The sequence below is a fragment of the Dunckerocampus dactyliophorus genome, chromosome 2, assembly GCF_027744805.1.
Source record: "Dunckerocampus dactyliophorus isolate RoL2022-P2 chromosome 2, RoL_Ddac_1.1, whole genome shotgun sequence".
Lineage (NCBI taxonomy): Eukaryota > Metazoa > Chordata > Actinopteri > Syngnathiformes > Syngnathidae > Dunckerocampus > Dunckerocampus dactyliophorus.
This window is the reverse complement of record NC_072820.1, coordinates 839,488-862,677: the sequence shown is the minus strand read 5'-3', so window position 1 is coordinate 862,677 and position 23,190 is coordinate 839,488. Positions and strand designations below refer to the sequence as shown.

Sequence of the window (23,190 nt, the reverse complement as noted above, 5' to 3'; positions counted from 1 at the left end):
TGGCAGTACAGCAGGTGTGTGTGTGTGTGTGTGTGTGTGTGTGTGTGCGTTTGAGCATCACACACACACACACACACACACACACACACACATGCTTCCTGTTTACAGACAGCCGAGAGAGTAATTACAGGGATTCTCACAATGTGGCGTCCCGGTACGCTGCGTCCCTTATTGCCTCCCCGCTCGCCGCATGACAAGCAAGTGTCGTGGCCCCGCCTCCCCGCTACTCCCGCCTCTGCATATGTATGAGAGCTGCTGGCTGCGGGTTCCGGGCGGGCAGCGGTGGGGGTGACAGTCCTGGGCATTCCTCGCCTCTAATTGATCCCCCAGCGAGGAAGAAAGACGCAGCTTCCGTGGAAAGGCCGCCTGCTTGGTCAGCAGGAAAAACGGAATTCCCGACTGATGGCCGCCGCCTTCAAGAGCGGAAATGTTTGCCGTTGCCGGGGATTAGCGTTTTATTCCCGCTGTTACGCACGGGTGCTTTCCCGTCACACCCTGGGACACGGCATTCCCATCGTGTCTTTGTGCACTCCCACGTGACGTGCGCGTGTGTGAGAGCACACGCCTTGACCCACCGTGGAGGTCGGGATGGCTCGTCACCATGGCGACGACCTTCACGTGTTGTCGTGCCATCCAGTAAATGAATGAAGGACACGCTCTTCAAATAAGAACAATGCTGCCAGGTGTGTGCGCGTGTGAATGTATCCCTTGTTTTGAGCAAAAATATCCCTTTTATTCAGGAACTTTTACTCCTTTTTCCTGGAAATTTTTACCCTATTTTTTGCAGAAAATGTCCCTTATTTTTCCAGCTGATTTCCCTTATCTGTCCTGGAAATGTCCCTAATTTCTTTATATTTCTGCCAAAATAGTTCATTTTCAAGCAAATGTACCTTTTTTTCCAAATGAAAATTTCCCAAATGTTTCCTTAATTTGTGCTGCCAAAAACGTTCCTAAATTTTTACAAAAATGTTTCTTAATGTTTCTCTGCAAATGCCAAAAATATCTCTCCAGAATATTTTCCTTAACTTTTCTGTGAATTCCTCCCATTTTTCCTCTTTTTTTGACCAAACCTTTTCTAGGAAAATGTCCAAACTTTCCCCTTATATTTCTTGGGTCGCCCGCCCCCCATTTTCCTTCCTGTTCCGCAGGAAATGTCCCCTGTTTGTGTAGAAGTTTCCCCAGGTTTTCCCTCATTTTGGCAGAAAATGTCCCTTATTTTCCTGGGCAATTTTCTGAACTTGAACCAATTTCTCCTTCTATTTTGTGGCTGTTTTGATGGCCCTCATTTCCGTGACGTTTTCATGCTGTCATACCATCAAGTGACTGAATGAAGGATTGATGCTGTTCAATAAGAACAATGCTGCCAGGTGTGTGTGTGTGTGTGTGTGTGTGTGTGTGTAATGGTTTTTATTCTCTCAGCTCCCAATGAGTTCCAGGTCAGCGGTCCGGATCACACGCTGAAGTGAGCCCCCCCACCACACTCTTGAGTGTGTGAGTGTTCACTGCCACCTCAACGTGTGCGTGTGTGTGTGTGTGCGTGTGTGTGTGCGTGTGTGTGTGTGTGAGCGAGGTAAAACAAACACAAAAAACAGGCAGTTTTGTCGTGTGTGTGTTTTGTTTTCCGTCCCGGCAGTCAGCAGGGAAGCGGGACAAATACCCCGACGTTCCCGAAATTCCCATTGTGGTTTTTTGTTGATGAATTTTCTGCCGCAAGCAAAGGCAGACAAAAATCCCACAACAGCGTGTGGAAAAAAGAGCGTTCCGTTGACTTCTTTTTGGCATTTGCATGCGTGCGTGTGTGTGTGATATCGGGCGTTTTTTGTTTTTTTGTGCGTGAGGCTCCAGATGGCTGAGAGACAGGTGAGCCAATTAGCGAGTCTCACTACACACAGGAACATCATCACGCCGGCGGAGCGCCACACACACACACAATGTGTTAACATGGCGGCGGAAGCCATGTTGCACACGTGTGTGTCCGTCCGTCACGGCGTTGGGGTGATGACAAACGATGCTTTCATTGCTGCGCTGTTGCTGTCATGAATTGATATGTTTGTGCGTTACTTACGTGCCAGAAATGCTCCACCGTGCGCCTCGCCGATGTTCATTACAATTCTAATGAAGTCGGAATCGTCACAAAAGGAGGAAGCGGCAACAACATCAACATCAACATCACACACACACACACACACACACACCCTCCTTCCGTCTTGCGGAGCGTCAGATGTAAAAATACGGCAGACGTTAATGAGCCGCCGGCTCGCTCGTCTACGCCGCCTATTGTTTGGCGGGCTGCGTCTTCCCGTGACGCGTTCTCTTTTCCGCCGATAACAGCGCGCTGAAGGCCCCTTTCCCGCCTAATGGAAGGAGGAAAAATGTCAGAAAATGCAAACATCAGTACACAAAACAAGGAAAACATACACACTTTGTCCAAACAATGCATTTTTATTTTTTTGCAGAAGTTGTGAAGCTTTGTGGTTACATACCCGCCCCCAATTAAAATAATAGTATTATTATTACCCTAACGCTAACGCTAACCCTAACGCTAACCCTAACCCTAACGCTAACCCTAACACTAACCCTAATGCTAACCCTAACCCTAACACTAACCCTAACGCTAACCCTAACGCTAACCCTAACACTAACCCTAACGCTAACCCTAACGCTAACCCTAACGCTAACCCTAACGCTAACACTCACCCTAACACTAACCCTAACCCTAACTCTAACCCTAACCCTAACCCTAACGCTAACCCTAATGCTAACCCTAACGCTAACCTTAACCCTAACGCTAACCCTAACGCTAACCCTAACGCTAACCCTAATGCTAACCCTAACGCTAACCTTAACCCTAACGCTAACCCTAACTCTAACCCTAACGCTAACCATAACGCTTACCCTAATGCTAACCCTAACGCTAACCCTAACTCTAACGCTAACCCTAATGCTAACTACTTATCTTTATGATATTCTTACATGTTTTAAAGACGACTTTTAATGAATATTCATATTTTATGCTGATATTCATATTTTACACCCATTACTGTTACATTACTAGTACTACTGTCATCACTAGTGCTGTTACTTTGACTCTTATGACCAATCACAGCCCGTACGCTGGGACGGGAGGTTAGATATTGGTTGCAGTCGGCTTGGAGGGGAAGGAGCGAGCTAGCTTAGCGTAGGGTGGCGCATGGATGCAGAGGATGTGATCTATTTGTGGCGGTCCAAATGTGTTTGTGGCGTAGGAAGAAGCAGCGCTTATTGAAGCTGACCCCTTTTGTCCCCGTTTATTGTCGATCATTCCGTCACAGCCATAGAATATTTCTTTTGTGTGGTGGAAGACAAAAAAGGGGCTAGAACGTGTAAGTGGGGCGCTGACAGACCTTTTTTCTGGGACACTTTCCTCATTTGAACTCATTTCCACTTACATTTTGTAGATGTTCCTCTTTTTTTGCAGAAAATGTGCCTTATTTTTCCAGATAACTTCCCTTATTTTTCCTCAAAATTTCTCTAATTATACTTTATTTCTGCCAAATAAATTTTCTTTAGTTTTCCAAAAAATTGTTCTTATTTTTTCTGAAAACTTCCCTGATTTTTCCTTAATTTTTTTCTGCCAAAAATGTCCCTTATTTTTCAAGGAAATTTACCTCATTTTTCTTTATTTAGGCAGAAAATGTTTCTTATTTCCTCTTATTTTTCCAGAAAATTTTCCTTATTTTTCGTGAAAGTTTCTTTCATTTTTCCTTTTTTTTTTTGCCAAAAATGTCCCTTATTTTTCTGGGAAAATGTCCAAATTGTACTGAATTTTCCCGTATATTTCATGGATTTTTTTCACTCGCTTGTATTCCTTTATTTTTTGCAGAAAATATCCCTTATTTTTCCAGTTAATTTATCTAATTTTTCTTGATTTTTGCAGAAAATATCTCTTATTTGTGTAGAAATTTTCCCTTGTTTTTGCAGAAAATGTCCCTTATTTTTTCCTGTAAATTTCTCTTTTTTTTTTTTTTTTTTACATATTTTTTCCAGAAAATGTTTCTTACATTTTCTCTCATTAACAAAAATGTCCCTTATTTTTCTGGAAATGTTTCTTCCATTTAGAAACATTTGTGATTTTCGTGTTTTCCCCCTCGTTTTCCCTGCTCATCCTCTTTTATTTTTGCAGAAAATGTCTCTTATTGTGTAGTCATTTTCCCTACATCACTTCCCCCCTTATTTTTCACAGTTTGAAATGTCAGAAACGTCCCCTCATTTTTCGGAGAAAACGATGTGATGACATCATTTTCACGCGCCCTCGTCCGAGTCTCCGAATTTACCGGCCGATTTGTTGTTTCGGGCGAGCACGCCGCTTGCCCTCTCGCGCTCCCTAACATGCTCCGACAGCGAAAGGTCAACGGCCGCTGGCTTCACGTGGGCAGGGAGGGGGGTGATGCAAGGGCGTTGTCATGGTAACCCGAGCGGAATCAAAATACGCGGAAGAGGCGGCGTGGGGTGGCTCTGCTGTAGGGGGGCGGGGCCACGTCCGGGCAAGGGAAGCTGCGTGGTTGACGTCGTAAAAGCAAAGTCCCGCCGTCTTTCACCCGCCCTTCCTCGCCATGCCGCTCACGTTGGGCCCATTCAATAAAAAGAAGGAGGAAAACCCTCCCCGTCCTCATTGGCATTCTCTGCTGGCAGCGGAGAGGCGGGAAAACGCAGCTGAATTATTTACGCACCCGAAAAGGCTTGACTCTGCACTTTGAAAGAAAAGGCCCAAGCAGGGAAGATGGGGGTGGGGGGGACAAAAATTGCATTAGATACAAGATTGTGCAATCAGGCCGCAAAATGAAGAATTCATCTTATCGGGAGCGCCACACGCCGCCAAAGTGGGCGGGGGGGCCGCATTGTCGGCGCTGACAATGTCATTATGGGACAGTAAACAAGCGGCGGAGCCGGGGGTCGGCGGGAAGCAAGCGGGGGCCAGAAGGTCACTCAGACAATCTGGAAGGAGAAGACACCCACTCCCCACCCCCCAGGAGAGATAAGACACTCCTTTTTGTCTGCCTCATCCCTTCGCCGCCAAGGACGGGCGTGTGCTCAGAACAAAGCCGCGGCGCCGCCTCATAATCAACTCCTCTCCACCGCCACGCCAAACACGTAATCTTCCCTGGAGGTCATCGGCGGCGGGAGGCTTAGCGGCGGCGAGATCATGGGCTATTAAGATGGAAAAATGGGATGACATCCCGCCCGCCTGACACGCACCTTTCCTCCGCTAAACAGCAGCGCAGCATCAGCATCAGCATCAGCATCAGCATCAGCATCAGCATCAGCATCAGCTTCAGCATCGCACGTCACTGCCGCTGCGCCTTCCTCCAGCACTCACGGAGAGAAACCTCCAGGAAGAATAAGGACAATGACAGACATCTCCCAGGAAATAAGGGGAAGTTTCTGAAATTTCTAATTGTGAAAAATAAGGGACATTTCCTGTAATAATGGAGGGGAAGTGAGTAAAAACAATTCTGGAAAAATAAGGAACAATTTCTGGGAAAATAATGGAAAATGAGAAAAATTTCCTAGAAAAATAAGGCAAATTTTCCAGAGAAATAAGGGCCTTTTGCAGGAAAAAAGGAAAAACGAGGGGGAAATCAATTCACAAAATATGAGGAAAAATGTGTTAAAATTAAGAAAAATTTCCAGAAAAATAAGGAACATTTTTAATGGGAGAAAACCTAAGAAACATTTTCTCAAGTTTCAAGTTTATTAGTTTATTAGCCATATCAGCAATGTGGGTATACAGTTGCTAGGAATGTATTTGGTGTGCTCACAGTTTGACAACACAACTCGAGAAACAAAACTAAGGAGGGGTCAAAAACAGCACATGGAAGACAGGAATGACAGCGTACGAACATTGAAAAAGTGCATTGGTAAAAGTGCATGGTTGTACGGGGCTGCTGGAGTAACAGCGTGCAAAATAAGCAGAAGAGGTAGCAGGTCGGTAGTGGAGTCCAGTAAGTGTTAGCGCATATTCAAGTGGCGGATGGCTTGTGGGTAGGTGCTGTCCCTAGAACGTGTGGTTTTGCATGTGATGCTGTGGTACCTTCTACCTGATGGTAGGAGTGTGAATAGATGGTGTGCTGGGTGAGTGGGGTCGGAGGTGATGTTCTTGGCTTTCCTGGCAGTTCTGGTGTTGTAGTGTGAGGCTAATGTGGGAAGATTGTGGCCGATGATCTTAGAGGCCTTGAGTACCACCTTCTCCAGCTGTTGCCTATCTTGGCTGGTGGTATTGCCATAGCAGACCAGGATGGAGAAGGTGAGCACGCTTTCTATTGTGGCGCGGTAGAAATGGATCATGCCTGTTTGACTGACCCCAAATTTCCTCAGCTGTCGGAGAAAGTGTCATCTTTGGTGAGCTTTTGAAATGATGAGACTGGTGTTAAGGTTCCATGACAGGGACTGATGGATGGTGGTACCTAAAAAACGGAAGGAGTCAACTCGCTCCACTACCTGATCATTCATGCAGATGGGGATGTGCTGGCCTGCCTTTTTCCTGAAGTCCACTATGAGTTCTTTGGTTTTTCATATGTTGAGAGTAAGATTGCTGGCTGCACACCACTGTACTAGGTGTTTGACCTCAACGCGATATGATGTTTCATCCTCGTCGTGTATGAGGCCTATAACTGTGGTGTCGTCTGCGAACTTTAGGAGTTTGACAGATGGAGAATTGGATATGCAGTTGTTGGTGTATAGGGAGAATAACAGGGGTGATAACACACAACCTTGTGGCGCGCCGGTGTTCAGGACCTTGGTTGATGAAATATTGTTTTGGATTTGAACACACTGTGTTCTGTTAGACAGGAAGTTGAGCAACCAGTTACAGAGTGGGGGGTTGACACCCATGGACAGGAGAGTATTATACAGTCTGATAGGCAGGATGGTATTAAAGGCTGAGCTGAAATCAATGAATAGGACACGGCCATAGGTGGACTTACAGTCAAGGTGTTGCAGAATGAAGTGAGTGCAGAGTGAAACAGCGTCATCAACTCCCCTGTTTGCCCTGTAGGCAAATTGGTGAGGGTCCAATGTGATGTGTGACAGGAGCCTGCAGACTAGACGTTCAAATACTCATGACAACGCAGGTGAGAGCGACAGGCCTATAGTCGTTGAGACAGGTGATGTTGGGTTTTTTGGGCACTGGGATGATCATAGCTGATTTAAAACATGCAGGTACAGTAGCACCGTGAAGAGACCAGTTGAACATGTAACTGAGAATAGCAGTAAGTTCGTTAGCACAGTTCCTGAGTGTAGCTGGTGTCACACCATCAGGACCAGCTGCCTTGTTGGTGTTTAGACGCTGTAGCAGTCTGTGCACATGGTGCTCCGAGATGGAGAGGGGAGGTTGAGTGTTCCCCGCACCTAACAGGTGAGGGGGGGCTCTGGTCTGGGAAAAGTAAGAGACTTTTTTCTTTTTTAAGGAAAAAAGGGGGAGAAATTTACAGGAAAAAATAGGGGCCATTTTCTGGAAAAATAAGGGAAAATGAGGTCAAATAAGGGAACGTTTCTGGAAAAACAAACAACATTTTCTGCCAAAAATTTGGGGAAAAGCATCCACAAAATACAAGGGACAATTTGTTGAAATTAGGAAAAAATTCCACAAAAATAAGTGAAGTTTTTGGCAAAAATAAGAAAAAATTAGGCAAAATTTCCAGGAAAAGTAAGGAAAATTTTCTGGGAAAATGAGGGACATTTTTGGCAAAAATAAGGAAAAACAAGGGAAATTTTCCAGCCAAAGTAAGAAATATTTTCTGGAAAAATAAGGGACATTTTATGAAAAAATAAGTAAAAAAGAAGAACATTTCTAGGAAAAAATAAGGGGAAATTTCTGGAAATCTAGGAAATGTTCTGGAAAAGTAAGGGAAAAGGATGTAAAGTAAGGGAATTTTTCTGGAAAAAAATAAAGGACATTTAGTGCAAAAAATTAGGGGTAAAAAAATTCACAAACTATAAGAGAAAATTACTTAAAATGAGAAAAGAATTCCAGAAAAATAAAGGAAATTTTTGACAAAAATAAGAAAATATTGGGCATAATTTCCAGTAAAAGTAAGGAAATTTTTCTGGAAAAATAACTTTTTTTGGCAAAAATAAGGAAAGCAAGTTCTGCCAGTGGGCGGAGCCTCTTTCAAGGGAAGCGCAGGTGTTAGTCAAGACGGACGACTTTGGCCCGTGTGCCAAACGCTCTAGTGAGGCCTGCCCACCCCCACGCACCCCCCACCACATGCACTAATAAAGTTGTTCTCCCACATTTCCCTTCTTCTTCCTGGCTCGCTGTAACGCGCATAAATCATAATAAACACAACCATGAATTTTTAATCAGCGGCGGCTCCTCGCGGGGGCGGGGCTGTGACCTGCCAGGTGTGTGTGGAGCAGGATCTGGGGGGAGCGTCTTCTTTGCTTCCTCTTTGCTTCTTCCGCGTAACGATTCTGCTTAGCGTCCTATTTATCCTCCAGACCGTCCGTTTGTGACGTCCTGGTCCTGTTGCCGGGCGACCGGCGTACGTGACATTGTTACTTCCAGTGCACGTGTGCGCGGCAAAGTGGGTCTTGATGTCGACTTGATGTCGACTTCAGCAGCTCAACACAACTTTGCCGTGAGATGCATCATTTATACGCCTCATGAAAAGTGCATGAGGAGATGCCGGGGCCGAGTTTAGCCGCCGTTATTTCCCGCTCTTCTGCGTCGGACACTGACATGATGATGATGATGTGTTGTGGGGCTGTTCGGGCGATGGCGGTTCAGGTTCTGCTGGACGACTCCAACAGGCCCGCAAACATCCCAGCGTGAGTGCAGCCTTCACGTGGGATCACATCAGCGTGGCGGGCCAGTGGGGGTGGTGGAGGTGTTACTTCACAAGAAGAAACAAGGACACATATTTTTTTGAGGGGGGGTTGTTCCTCTAGCCGACCTGGCTTCTCTCTGGATTCAAACAGTGTTCGTTAGAGATGTGGCGTTCAGTCTTTTGAGTCTTTTGAACGGCTCTTTCCGGGTGAACGATGAGGCCCAGATTGTAAGGGAAAAGGGAAGGTTTTCCTTGGAACCATTCCAATTGGGGATCGTGAAGGAAGGAAGTACGCTGTCCAGAAATAACAAGAAACTACTAACATGTGAGTCTGTGTTATGTTATTAATATCTAAGATGTATTACTTTCTCTTATTATGTCAACTATATTGGGTAGTAGGGGTGTAGAGGTAACTATGGGGGTGTTATTATATATATCTTGAGGGCTCGAATAATTTTTAAAACTGTATTTAGAAGGTCGTAACTAGGTTTTCTTATTTTCACTTATTATGTCTACTGTATTGTGTAATAGAAGTGTCAAGGTGACTCTAGGGGTGTTATTTCATGTCTTGAGGGCTCTAATAATGCTATAAACCGTATTGAGAAGGTCGTAACCGTTTTCTATGTCTTATATGTCTTGTTTTCTCTTATTATGTCTACTGTATTGTGTAATAGGTGTGTCAAGGTGACTCAAGGGGTGTTATTTCATGTCTTGAGGGCTTATTATAACACCAAGTTATAAAATGTATTTAGAAGGTCAAAAACAGGTTTTCTATGTCTTATATGTCTTATCTTCTGTTATTATGTCTACTGTATTGGGTAATACAGATTTAAAGGTGACTATGGGGTGTTACTTCATGTCTTGAGGGCTCTAATAATGTTTAAAACTGCATTTCAAAGGTCATAGACAGGTTTTCTATGTCTTATATGTCCTATTTTCTCCTATTATGTGTACTACACTGAGTAATACACATTTTAAGGTGACTATGGGTTGTTATTTCATGTCTTGAGGGGTCAAATAATGTTAAAAACCATATTTAAAAGATCATAAAGAGGTTTTCTATGTCTTATTTTCTCCTATTATGTCTACTACTGTATATTGCGTAATAGGAGTGTAAAGGTGACTATAAGGGTGTTATTTCATGTCTTGGGTGCTCTAATAATGTTAAAAACTGTATTTAGAAGATTGTAAACAGGTCGTCTATGCCATAGCTACAAAAATATTCCATTTATTAATGTTGATCCTACTTTGCGGAAATGGACTGATCGCGGTCGGGTCTGGCACCAGTTAACCGTGATAAAGGAGAGATTGCTGTAATTACTCTTTTAGGTGATTTTCCCAACACTGCTGGTATTTCTGTCAATGATCCGGATGTGGCTTCAGTCACCACTGGTCACGACTGCTACACAGGAAGCAAAATAGCTAGTCAACACGAGGAAAACACTGCCCCCTAGCCTTTTGGTAGAGAATTGCAAGTCACAAGCTGGTACTTTCGCTGGTAACTAATTCCATTTATGAAGGAGTAATTCCGTTACTAATTCAACGGCTTACTTAGTCGTCGCGTGTGATCCATCAAGCGTTTACCCAGTCCAGCGGCCGCGTCTCAACATTTGATCGTCTTCTCCCTCTCTTTGTGGGGTTTTGGTGTATTTATTTGAATCCGCCGCTCGCAGACGTTACAGCGCTTGTTTGCCCTTTAGCTCATTTGCATTTTGGTATTATTCCGCCCACACGTGCATGAATATGTATCATTTGTATTCTTTTCTTCGGTGTCACTGATTCGCAGCCTTTTCAACCCTTCAGTGAATAAAGATGGGATTTATTTTGCCATCTCGCTACGAACGGCGGGCCGCCGCACGCCAGCGGACACGCTAATAGCAGCGCAAAGTGCAACGGTTGCGGTCATTGAGGCTTCCTCACAGATATATTTTTCGCTTCTACTTTGAGGAGTTTCTGTCTCTGCTGTGGGAGTTTTGGTATTTTTCAGAAACAAACAGGAGGCTTTTAAGTGTTTGGCTTTTGGAACCTTTCGTTTTAACGCGGAAGGGACATAAAAGCGAGCGACTCAGGATTTAGGGACAGAGGCGTCCAACCAAGCGGAGCGGGATTTGACATTTTCCGAGCCAACCAACTGTGGCTGAATTTGCGTCTTTGTTATTTATTTCGTTTCACCACTTTGCTTTTGTCTGCTCTCGTTTGGGATGATGGCGGAATGAAGGCAAATAAGCAGGAGGGAGGACGCGGGGGGTGGTGTCCTTAAAAATAATACAACTCGACGGCCGTGTCTCTCATTTCCATCCCGCTTTATTTCCCAAATCTGCCGACAGACTCCCCGCGGTTGCTTCCAGTGGCACCAGGATGGAGATAAGCGTGCGAGCATGAAGAAGCGTCGTGCTGTGGGTGGTTAAGCAAATTTTATTGATGTTTGCTGCTCGTAATTGACTGCTCGGCACGTGATAAGGTGACAAATAAAAATGCATCTCAGTTGACGACTTCATTTGTCAGTTGCTAGGCTGGAGGCGGACGATCAGAGCAAAGTTTTGTCCACATCTGACCAAACTTTGGGATGTTCTTGACCGCGTGGTGGTCTGGTCGTGGCGCTAGTAGTGATATTATCTTGGTTTTACGTTGGTCTTAGCATCATCTTCATCTTCTTTCTCTGGCTCTTGGTCTAGTCTTTGTCTTGACCTGATCTTGATCTTGTGTTGGTCATGTTTCATGATGTTTGGGTCCGTTTTCGCCCTGGTCTTGTATTGATTTGGTCTTGATCAGGGATATCCATCAGGTCTTTTCTGATCTTGGTCTCTTCTTGACCTTGTCATGGTCCCGACATAGTCTGATGGTCATGTTTTGATGTTGTCTTTGTCTTTTCCAGGCTTTGTCTGGATCTTATCTTGGTCTTGACTGTGTCTTGGTCTTGGCCTTGGATCCCTACAGGGTCTTCTCTTACATTGCTCTCTGTCCGGTCAGGTCTTGACCTTGTGGGGGTCTTATCTTGGCACTGGTATTGATAATCTCTTGGTCTTGCACTGATCTTATTTGATCTTAACTTCATCTTCATCTTCTCTTTCTTGCTCTTGTCTTTCCCGATCTTGGTCTAGTCTTTGTCTTGACCTGGTCTTGGTCTTGTATTGGTCATGTTTGGTAATATTCTCATCCCAGTCTTGGGTTGACTTGGTCTTGATCAGGAGTATCCACAGGGTCCTTTATGATCTTGGTCTTTTCTTGGCCGAGTCTGTTGGTCATGTTTTGATGTTGTCTTTTCCTGGTATTGTCTGGGTCTTATCCTCGTCTTGACTGTGCCTTGGTCTTAGCCTTGGATCTCTACAGGGTCTTCTCTTATTTTGTTCTTTGTTGGCCATGTCTTGACCTTGTGGGGGGTCTTATCTTGGCCCTGGTAGTGATGTTGTCTTGATCTTACACTGGTCTTTTTTTGTCTTAACCTTGTCTTTATCTTCTCTGTTTGATTCTTGTTTTATTCCTCTTTTGGTCTAGTCTTTGACCTGACTTGATCATGGTCTCGTATTGGTAATGTTTTGGGCTCGTCCTGGTCTTGTATTGACTTGATCTTGATCAAGAGTATCCTTAGGGTCTTGTCTTTTGGTCATGTTTTGATGTTGTCGTGGCCCTATCCTAGTCTTGTCTGGATCTTATCCTGGTCTTGATCTTGTCTTGGTCTTGGATCCCTACAGGTTGTAGGGATTGACCTGTCGGGTTCTTACCTTGGCGCTGGTAGTGATATTGTCTTGGTTTTAACCTCATCTTGAATCTTCTCTTGCTGGTTCCACACTTTGTCTTGTCTTTGTACTGACCTAATCTAGGCCTTATATTGGTCATGTTTGGGTCTCATCCTGGTTTTGTATTAACCTGGTCTTTATCAAGGGTCTTCTCTTGCTTTTTTCCTCTATCTGTCTTGACCTTGTCATGGTTCTGACCTCATTCATCCTGGTCATCCTGGTCTTGACCATGTGTTGGCCTTGGCCTTGGATCCCTACAGGGTCTTTCGCTCACTTTGTTCTTTGTTGGCCTTGTCTTGATCATAGTTTGTGTTTCGTCTTGGGTTTTGGTGGTTCCACTAGTTGAGTCTTTAGTGGCTTTCCTGTGAGGACTTGAGCTGAGGACCATTAAGTGGCAGGTTCATGGCCTGCTGCACAGCAAAAATATGGAAATTGGAGCTGGTGGTTGGACAGGCATCACTTCCTCAACCATACCTCGCCCCGCCTCGTGTCCCCCACAGTGTTCCTATCTAATGGGGTGGAGAATATTAGCCTTTTACTATTCTGCCGATACGCCTGTTGGTTTAGAGCCACTGGCCCGCCCTCACATTTCCCCAGATGGGTCCACAGTGCTTGGTGTTAAATCGGCCCCCGTCCCCTCCCTGCAGCCTCACCCCTGTCCCCCTCCCTCCCTTGCAGGCAGCCTTTGCTAAAGCAGCCGTTGAAAGGAGCGCCCTTCGTCTCCGCTACAACGATTTAATCTGCCCAGCACCTTTTCAATCAACGGGTGTCAGGCGGGGGGCGCTTGTGACATGAGTCTAATACAATGCATGGACACACACCGGCAGGAAGTAGGGGGGCCGAAGGGCTTAGGGCGTGGTGCGGCCGTTTGCCCGAGGGCCGATCGATACGTGCAATCATACATGTGACAGTTAACAAGGGCGGGGCCGGGGGGTGGTTGTGTGTGTGTGTGTGTGTGTGCAGGGGGGGTGATGGAGGGCGGATTGCAGGTATATGAAATGTGTGAATGTGTGCGTGAAATGAATTGAAATGGGCGTGAAAGTGCATCTATTTGCAGGCGGGGGTATACACGCCCCCCTTTGTGTGTGTGTGTGTGTGTGTGTGTGTTGTTATCAGAATGACAGCGTCCTGCTCGCTCTCCTCCGGCCCCCCCAGAGGATCAGTGGAGCTGCACCGCTTTCAAATGAAAATAAATGAGAGGCAGTGACCGCCTCTGCCTGGCTCCCGCTTTAATGAGGAAAAGGATCAGCGAGGGGGGGGGAGGCATGGGCAGGGGGGGAGAAATTGGAAAGTGCGGGAGAGATTGGTCAGAGTTGGCGACGAAGGGGCAGAACGATGGAGGTGGGGGGGGGTCGGAGGCGTCGTGATGAATGGAGGGTCTCTCTCTGGCACGGCGGCGGCGGCCAATTACAGTTGGAGCGCGCTCCGATGCGCCGCAGGTGGAGCGGCCTGAGACCCCCCTCCATCCCCTCCTACCCCTACTCCTCCCCGCCACCCCCCATTTGCATGGAGAGGAGAAATCACTTTACAGGCAGGAGGAGCTCTGGGGGGGCCTCCTCATTGTGATACATGTAAAGATGGAACATTCCATTATGTGCTCCATTTGGCTTGATGAAACATGTCCCTGCTCACCTGGGGGGGGGGGGGGGGGGGGGGGTGTTGCTACGCTAACTTGCTAAACTGTAATCACTCTTGGACTTTCTCATACAGGTGTTGGCAACCTGCGGCCCTTGGGCAGGGATTGGGCATCGCAATGTGGACTTCCTGATGAGGAGCGCCAACAATAGAAAGTTGCTAGCATGTGAAATAAGATGCTAACCTGCTAAATACAGTAGATCCACGCTCATTCTTGATTCAGATTTCAGATTTTTTTCTCCAAAAATAGGCAGCTTTTCAACTAGCAGGACGGTTTGGAGGGGGAGGCGTGAGCCGTGTGTCAAAGATAGACATTTTTACGGGCGTATCGATTCCTCGTTTTTCGCCATTCACTGGCTCTGTTGTACTAACATTAGACACAAAGGACCTTGCAAAAGCAGGCGTCCGTGTTCCGAACAGGCTGACACGGAGCATCAGTGCTGCTAAACGGGTCGTTCCCAGGCTGCAGCCCCACAGGTGGAGTCGGGATCGGATCACTAACTGGAACACTGTGTTCCAACCGGCACCATGCATTAAAAGGAGGAGTGTGTGCCAGCATCTTCGCCTCCTGACCCCACCCACTCAGGAAACGTCCACTTAGGCTCAAACGCTACTGCTTGCTGCATTGAATTATTCATGAGCCCCTCGTTAAATATTCACGTGTGAACGAAGTCCACATTTAGATTCCTATTTTGGTCCCCCCCCGCCCCGCTCGCTGATAAGCGATCCACGTGTTGTCGGCTGGCCTCGCCTGATGATGTGGACTATTTCCAGTCATTCCGATTAATGTTATTGATTATTATGTCGTGAAATTGCGGCCTGCAGTTTGTTTTTTATTGGTCCAGCGGATTATTGTAATAATTGGGGGAAAAATGGGGGAAAAAATAGAGCAAAAAGATACAATGTAAGGAGAAAAGGCCCCCCCCCCCCCCATCATCACGGAGCATTTGGTACAACGTCCTTCCTCTTGAAGTGAATGTTTGTTTACAAGTGAGCTCAGGGGACGTCAACGTCACAGACAGGAGGAAAAAGGTTCGCTTCATTTGCTCACATGCACAGTTGGGGTAATCTGGCCTCATTGGAGCGTTTTTTTTAATTATCTGTCATCTGACCTAATTTAATGTTATCGGATTTATCGATATGACAGCATAATTCCTTCGTATGGGCCCGATAATTATCGTGCACCCCTAATATATACTACAGGATACATAACACGCACTTGCATAAGCATCGCACTACAACTGTTTCTTACATTGAATTACGTGCTTACACACTAATATGCATGCAAAAAAATAAATGTACAACCCGCAAGGCATGCTTGGTAACTTCCCAGCATGCCTTGTGGGTTGTAAGTGAGTATTGTAGTATTGTTTTGCATTAGTTACATTGCGTGCTCCACGTATCTCACCACATCTGCTTTACGTGAGACGTCGCATTTTTCCTTGAGCACAACACAAGCCTTTGTCACACTCTGGGTGGATTTCAAGTGAAACCATGCAGAACGCAAACAACACACTTAGCACGATGGCAATATCCAATCATGTCTGCAAGCGTTGCGTTTGCGTCCCTAAACGACCTATTTACAGCCTTTTTTCCCCTCGGATTATTTCCCAAACACGCCGACAGAGGCTCGTATTTCACGGCGGATTAAAGCGGCGCGACGCTAATTGCATATTAAAACAGCCTCACCTTTCTCTGGCCGCTTCTCAGGTGGCGGCGTCCTAAACTGTTAGCGTTTGACGGATTTGCGAGGGGAGGGAAAACGGGAGGGAAGGATTTGTTTCGGGGGAGTGGGAAGCAAATGAGGAGATTATTTGTGACAACAATCCCGTCATGACATGACGGCGTCGCGGTGTGAGGGTGGAATTTGGAGAAACGCTCATTGTGTTAGCTAAGAGGAAGCCTGAAGAAAGTCATTTCTGGGAAAAAGCACACAAACGATGAGCGCACCGACCTCCATCAAGATGAGGCAGGAAGCACTCCTCTTCTTCTCTGACCCACATAGTCTACCTTAGAGAAGCCCCCCTCCCAATACGGAGGAAGAAGTGGGCCAACCTGGAAGACGCCGGCGTTCTGACCCCTCAGAATCCACAGGGGAGGCAAAGTGTGGACGTAATTAAGGCGGGAACATTATTGTTTTTTTTAATGAAGAGGAGGGCTCTTGTATTGTTGGTGGGCGGAGCTTCTGTTCGAATAGCAGCAGCCGAGCCACGCCCCCACGCCACTCGGCACCTGGCTGTGTGCAGGAGAGGATCTCCACCAGGACCGGAGGAACCTCATCATCAACAGGAAGGGGAAGATTGCCCAGGAGGAGGAAGAGGAGGAGTGGGCAGGAAGAGAAGAGGAGAATGTGAAAGTGTTTTTTTTCTTCTTCTTCCCGCGGAGAAAGCGAGCGTGTTGGATCCGCTCTTCCTTGGGGGAGGTCTCCCTGGACTCTTGCACCTGTCCACCTCCCCCCGCCCCAGCCTCCCCCCCCCCAACCCCGGACCCCTCAACCCCCCCCCGGACCACCTCGTTGTTGGTGCGGCGACATGACCTCCTCTTACGGTCTGCACTTCCTGCCTGACATGATGGTGGACAGCCGCCTGCTCGTGCCCGCTGACAGGATGTGAGTTTTCCTTTTCTTTCTTTTCTTTTCTTTTCTTTCTCTGCGGGTTTTTTTAGCCTCCTGACGCGCGCGACGCCCCACGCGCACAATGCCGCCGTGCCTCAGCCGTCATGATGATGATAATGATGATGATGATGATGACGATGATCGCTTTTACATTTGAATGCACGGCAACCGTCCGTTGAAGTGCGTGCGTGCGTGTGTGTGTGTGTGTGTGTGTGTGTGTGTGTGTGCTGGGTGTGTTCCGGACCGTGAAGCCGGGGCTGGGGTTGTCACGTGATTCACTTTTGCACACTTAGATGTCTTTGCCGTCATGTGATGTTTTCTTGGGTTCGGGTTCTGGAATGTGTCGCGCAATGAGGACAAAGAGTGGGCTTCATCCACACGCCCCCCAACCCCCGTCTCCGCCCCCCCTCCAGTGCATGTCCCACTTCCGTCCCCTCAGCTCACAGTCAACTCTGATGCTTGTTTTGCTTTCATGCTGCCTTCACGTGCAATGATCAGCTGCACGCACGCAGACACACACACACAAGCACACACACACTGATGTGTGGTAGAATGAATGTTCAGCAAAGCAACAAAAACATACAAACATAATAAGAATACTTGTATCAGTATCTTATGTACAATTACGTTAGCATGCTTTCTCAGTGACGTGTAGCATCCTCCTCCTAGCAGAGCGTTTCATGGCTGCTGGATGTCTTCTCGTAACATAACCTCAAGTGGCCATCTCCTAATGTAACGTTGTAGTGACTGTCTTGGAACATTTAGCGCTATCTCGTAAGGTGACGTGTTTTCTTGCAGTCTATTGTTTGTGGCTGCCCCGAAATGTAACATGTCGTGGTTTTGTTTTCTCGTAACGTAACATTTGGTCGCTATCTCGTAATGTAATCATCAGTGGCTGTCTGCCACCTTGTAACATGTCGTGGTTTTCTTGTAACGTATCGTTTAGGGGATGTCTCCAAATGTAACGTGGCTCTGTCGTAGGGTGGCGTTGTTTGCTCGTAACGTAACATTTAGTGGCTGCCTGCTCACATCACCAAGAGGTTTTCCCAGCATGTAACAAATTGATGCTATCTCGTTATGTAACATTTAGTGGCTAGCTTGTACTGAATATCCTGAAATGCAACATGTGTGCTTTTATGGTTATGTCACTTGTAACATTTAGTGGCTATATTGTAACGTAACGTTGTGGTTTGCTCATACTGTAACAATTAGGCGCTATCTCGCTATGTAACATGGGTTTCCGGTAATTAAACTTTGAGTGGCTATCCTGTGATGCAACGTTTAGTCACTGTCTTGTAATAACACGTTGTGCTTTTTTCATGACGTATCATTTAATGGCTATTTGAAAAGGTAACACGTTGTGCTTTTCTCATAGTGTAACGATCAGGTGCTATCTCGCTGTGGAACATGGTATTCTCACAACGTAACATCGAGTTGGATGTAAAGTAACGTGTTGTGAACCTTGTGAACTCACATTTCGAGTTTGCGTAGCATGTTGTGGTTTTTAGTGGCTAGCTTGTCATGTATTGTTTTGTCCCTGTCTAAGATAACATGCCTCGCAATCTCGTAACGTTAAGTGGATATCTGGTTGTGTTAGTTGGTGTTTTTCTCCTTTTGTAACGTGCGCTGACATCTTCCTGGTAACGGCTATCTGGTATTGGTAGGTATCATCTTATTTAGGGGGCGTGTGTTCAGCAGTGACAGGCGGCGTAAGGCCACGCCGCATGGCGTCCATCAGGCAAAGAGCGCGATGCTGAGAGACGCTCTCATTAATCAGTGTCTCCGACTCTGACAGCACGTTCGGCGCCGCCCGTCCGTCCGGGGAGCCTTCGCACTTGCAGCCGCGCTCGTCCGTCTCCACCTTGACACCCGGCGGTCCCGCCGTGAAGGATTCGGGAATAATGCGGGCGGGCAGCATAAGACGGGCCCATCTGCGCCCTCTTTGACCCGCCACTGAGGAGGCGGACAGCTTGAAGCAGATAGCGCTTAGCGGGACGGCGCGCTGTATTTACTTGAACACGCGTCTGAGGCGAGGCTGCTCACCTCGCGAGATGGGCTGTCCAAGAACCGACACGTTAAACCTTCCTCGCTCCTTCCTGACAGCTACTCTTGATGCTGCTCATTGTATTCTTTCTGGCTTCTGTGTAGCATTATTGAACAGGTAGCGTGTTCCTGGTCAGGTGACACACACGTAACATGCTTAGACTGATTCTCCTGATGTAACGTTTTCCTTGCATAACGTAACGTGTTTGTTACATTTTGGGGTTATGACGTTTCACGGTTGCATTGTTTTGTGGCTGCGATGTTTCATGGTTATGTAGTTTCATGGTTACGTTGTTTTGTGGTTACGAGATTTTGTGGTTGCGATGTTTCATAGTTACATTGTTCTGCTCTTACGATGTTTTGTGGTTACGACATTTTGCGGCGATGATGTTTCATGGTTACATCGTTTTGTGTTTACAATATTTTCCAATGTTGTTATGTAGTTCTGTGGTTGTGTCGTTGTGTGGTTTCATGGTTACAAAGTTTTGTCATTATGACGTTTTGTGGGTACATTATTTTGGGCTACGAAATTTTGTGGTTATGACGTTTTGTGGCTACGACGTTTTGTGGCTACATTTCGTAGTTTTGACGTTTTGTGGCTACAACGTTTTGTGGCTATATTTCGTAGTTTTGACGTTTTGTGGTTGTGATGTTTTGTGGCTACGACGTTTTGTGGTTTCATGGTTATGGTGTTTCATGTTACGATGTTTTGTGGTTACCACGTTTCCTGCTTCTTACATTTCATGGTTACATCGTTTTGTGGCTACGATGTTCCGTGTTTATGACGTTTCGTGGTTCCGATGTTTTGCGGCTTCGTGGTTATGATGTTTCGTATTACGATGTTTTGCAGTGACGACGTTTGCTGCTTCTGACATTTCATGGTTACGTCGTTTACGCCGCTTCACGGTGATGAAGTTTCATTGTTGTCATGTTTCGTGGTTACATTGTTTTGTGTGTACGGCATTTCGTGGTTTCTTTTCACAGTCACTTCGTTTTGTGGTTATGATATTTCGTTGTTATGATGTTTCATGGCTATAGTTTTGTGGTTATGATGTTTCCTGGTTATATCTTTTTGTGGTTTCGTACTTAGCAATGTTAGCACCCGGTATGCGTCTCGTGATCATGTCATGTCGTGTTTTCTTTGTGCTGATATAGCGCGTAACGTAACAGGGAGCAGTGTATTCCGAGTGATCTGTTGGTGGATGCTTCTCAGCGGCTGTGTGAGAATGATTCCACGTACGCATCAAGAAGCGTTCTGGCCGGGCGCCCACGACACTTGACAAATATTAGCAGCGATGCCGTTAGTCCTGAGCGGAATGAACGTCTTCATCCGCCTGCGCCGTGCAAACATGACAGGAAGCTAAGTGAGGCCAGGCAGGAATACCGAACGCGACCTCCGCCCTGCGATGTTCCACTCTCTCACTCCGACTCTCAATCCCGGGAAACATGTGTGCACCCCCCACCCCCACCTCCCATGCAACGCTGAGAATCTCCTTCCAGCTTCTTGGCAGTCTCAGCCCAGATTGAACCGGGCACAGCAACGCTTGTCGCTAGCTTCCGCGCGTCGTCTCGTGAACAACAACGGTGGAGACGTGGATCTCTTTCACAGCGTAACACACCCCCTCCCCCATTCTATACACGCACTCGGCCCGTCTTGATCTCCAGTGAAGGCTCACAAATCACGGAGGCAACAGCTGTGAGGTCACATCGCATGAGGAATGGAGGGGGGGTCAGCATTTTTTTTCAATGTGTACAAGATTGCGATTCGGTACACACCTCGGTTTTGAGGTCGCAGTTGACTTGATTTTGGGTGGTGTTTCCCGTGCATTCAACACACCTGACAGCTGACCGCATTATTGTGGACGATGTGGGGGACAAAAAGTAAGGAAAAAAACATGAAAAGCAAAATAAATGTTTAGAAATACAAATTAAGTTGTTAAATTGCAATGTCACAATCATGACGGAGCCGTCTGTGAGTGTATGGAGACACGCTGCTCGTTGAGAAGAGCGACACGTGCTTTCATGTTAGTCTCCAAAAGTGTCCAATAAGACCAGAAAAAGTTGCTTTGAAAAAACACAATATAGACAGGTCTGAATACTCTCGAAATATAGCAACAAAGTCAGATCCCTCCTGCTCCGTGTTCTTATTCTCTGGCACCGGGTGCGTATGAGCTGTGTTACGAAGCAGAGTTAAAATGCCACCTACTGGACGGAGTTGGAACGTCAACGTTAGATTGGTTTCTGACCAATTTCCATGAAGTAGGATTCCTTATTTATAAATGAAATGTTTGGGTGGGTAGAGCACAGAAAACCTGATTTTTACCTTGTAAGTATGCTTTTTAACATGATTAGAGCCCTCTAGACATGAAATTACACCCCTATAGTCACCTTTAGACTTCTATTACCCAATATAGTAGACATAATAAGACATATTAGACATAGGAAACCTGTTTACAACCTTCTAAATATGGTTTTTAACATTATTAGCGCCGTCTAGACATGGAATAACACCCTTGTCGTCACCTTTACACTCCTATTACCCAATATAGTTGACATAATAAGAGAAAATAAGGCATATTAAGCAAAGTAAACCTGTTTACAACCTTTTAAAAATGTTTTTTTAACATTAATAAAGTCCTCTAGACATGAAATAACACCCCTATAGTCACCTTTACACTCCTATTACCCAATATAGTAGACATAATAAGACATATTAGACATAGGAAACCTGTTTACAACCTTCTAAATATGTTTTTTTAACATTATTAGAGCCCTCTAGACATGGAATAACACCCTTGTCGTCACCTTTACACTCCTATTACCCAATATAGTTGACATAATAAGAGAAAATAAGGCATATTAAGCAAAGTAAACCTGTTTACGACTTTTAAAAATGTTTTTTAACATTATTAAAGTCCTCTAGACATGAAATAACACCCCTATAGTCACTTTTACACTTCTATTACCCGATGTAGTAGACGTACATATGATTGATAGTGATCTGCAGCATAGTGGCTAGATGCTAGGTCATTTGAATGCTAGCAGGATTGGTGTTAATGTTTTGTCTGCTCATTCAAGTCGACTACATGTTCGCACACACACACACACACACACACGCACACACACACACACACGCACACACACACACACCCCCACAGACACACACACACACACACACACACAAAAACTCTGGCCTGATGAATTGAGAGCCGTGCATGAAGCCAGCGCACAAGTAAGACGTGCTGAATGCTTTTTCCGAGTGGAGTATTTATCGCGCGGCCTTGAGAGGAGCGCCGCGCTTTTAGCAACACACATCGCCGCCCACGAGCGTCGTCTTGGCATGGTTTGCGTCCCCGAGGCCGGCGGAGGGGAGGGGAGGCGAGGTCGGGGGAGGGGGGGGTTGCTGGGGGGGTCTGGAGAGAGAGTCGCTGACACACGAGAGCTCTCTTGCTGCCGCCATGTACATATCGTCCTCTTCCTCATCAATAGTCCGCCACTGCAGAGCGCAAACGATGCTCCCGCCACGCCGCAGGGAGAGCTTACCGACGACTCGCTGTTTTTTTTTTTATTCCTTACGCTTCCTCCTCGCCTCATCTTTCTTTTGGCCTCTCTCTGTGCTCTCTCCATCCGTGGCCATTGAAGCGTGCTAAATGCTTTCCCTCCAGTCTGAGAGCGGCTCATTATGGAGCTGGAGGAGGCGAATTTGGGATTAAGGCCCAAACACTCGTGGAAAGAGCGCGGGAATAACCAAGAGGGATGAAGGTACCTGACTTTTCATTCACCAGCAAGTCTGGGCCGTCAGCGAGGAGAACATACACAAGAGATGGAATTGATGTGGAAAGAGGCTGAATCTTAGCAGTAGCGATGGGAATTTCGGCTCGATTGGCTCGACTCCCTGAAAAGAGTCGGCTCCCAAACGGATTTTGTTGTTGTTAGATATTATTAGTATTATTGTTACACTTTTAGATTCAGCTCAGTGCATTGTCGTTCTGATAACTTCTCAGAGAGGCCTTCAGGAAACAGTTGCACACTCACATAGCACAATCAGGGTTGCACAACACTTAAATACGACTGATGGAAAAATACTGGGAGCCACACGAGTGAGCGAGTGAGAACTGTTCATCTGTTTTGTGTCTCTCCCAGTATTTTTCCATCAGTTGTAAGTAAGTGTTGTGCAACAGTGATTGTGCTGTGTGAGTGTAAGGGGTTGTTCTGGAGGCTGAGTGTATATATTGTAAAGGCTTCTATGAGAAGCTATTAGACTGAATGTAATAAGAATAAGAAAAAGCAGTATCCAACTGAGTTGTTGCTTGTCTTCAGTGGAGGTTGGAGTTCATAAAAACACGCAAAGCGC

The 23,190-nt window shown here is 46.2% G+C and overlaps 1 protein-coding gene across 11 annotated transcripts in view; it reads left to right on the top strand.

The window, feature by feature from the left end:
* The window catches only part of celf2 (cugbp, Elav-like family member 2), a 136,535-nt gene that overhangs the window by 26,779 nt on the left and 86,566 nt on the right, over window positions 1-23,190 (top strand). The window contains exon 1 of one of the 11 annotated variants that reach the window (XM_054766795.1): window positions 14,226-16,787. The exons of the other annotated variants lie outside the window; for them this stretch is intronic. Within the exon in view, the coding sequence (XP_054622770.1) occupies window positions 16,711-16,787 (77 nt within the window). The 5' untranslated portion in view covers window positions 14,226-16,710. Of the gene's footprint in view, window positions 1-14,225; window positions 16,788-23,190 lie in introns of those variants that run through there. 11 annotated transcript variants of the gene reach the window in all.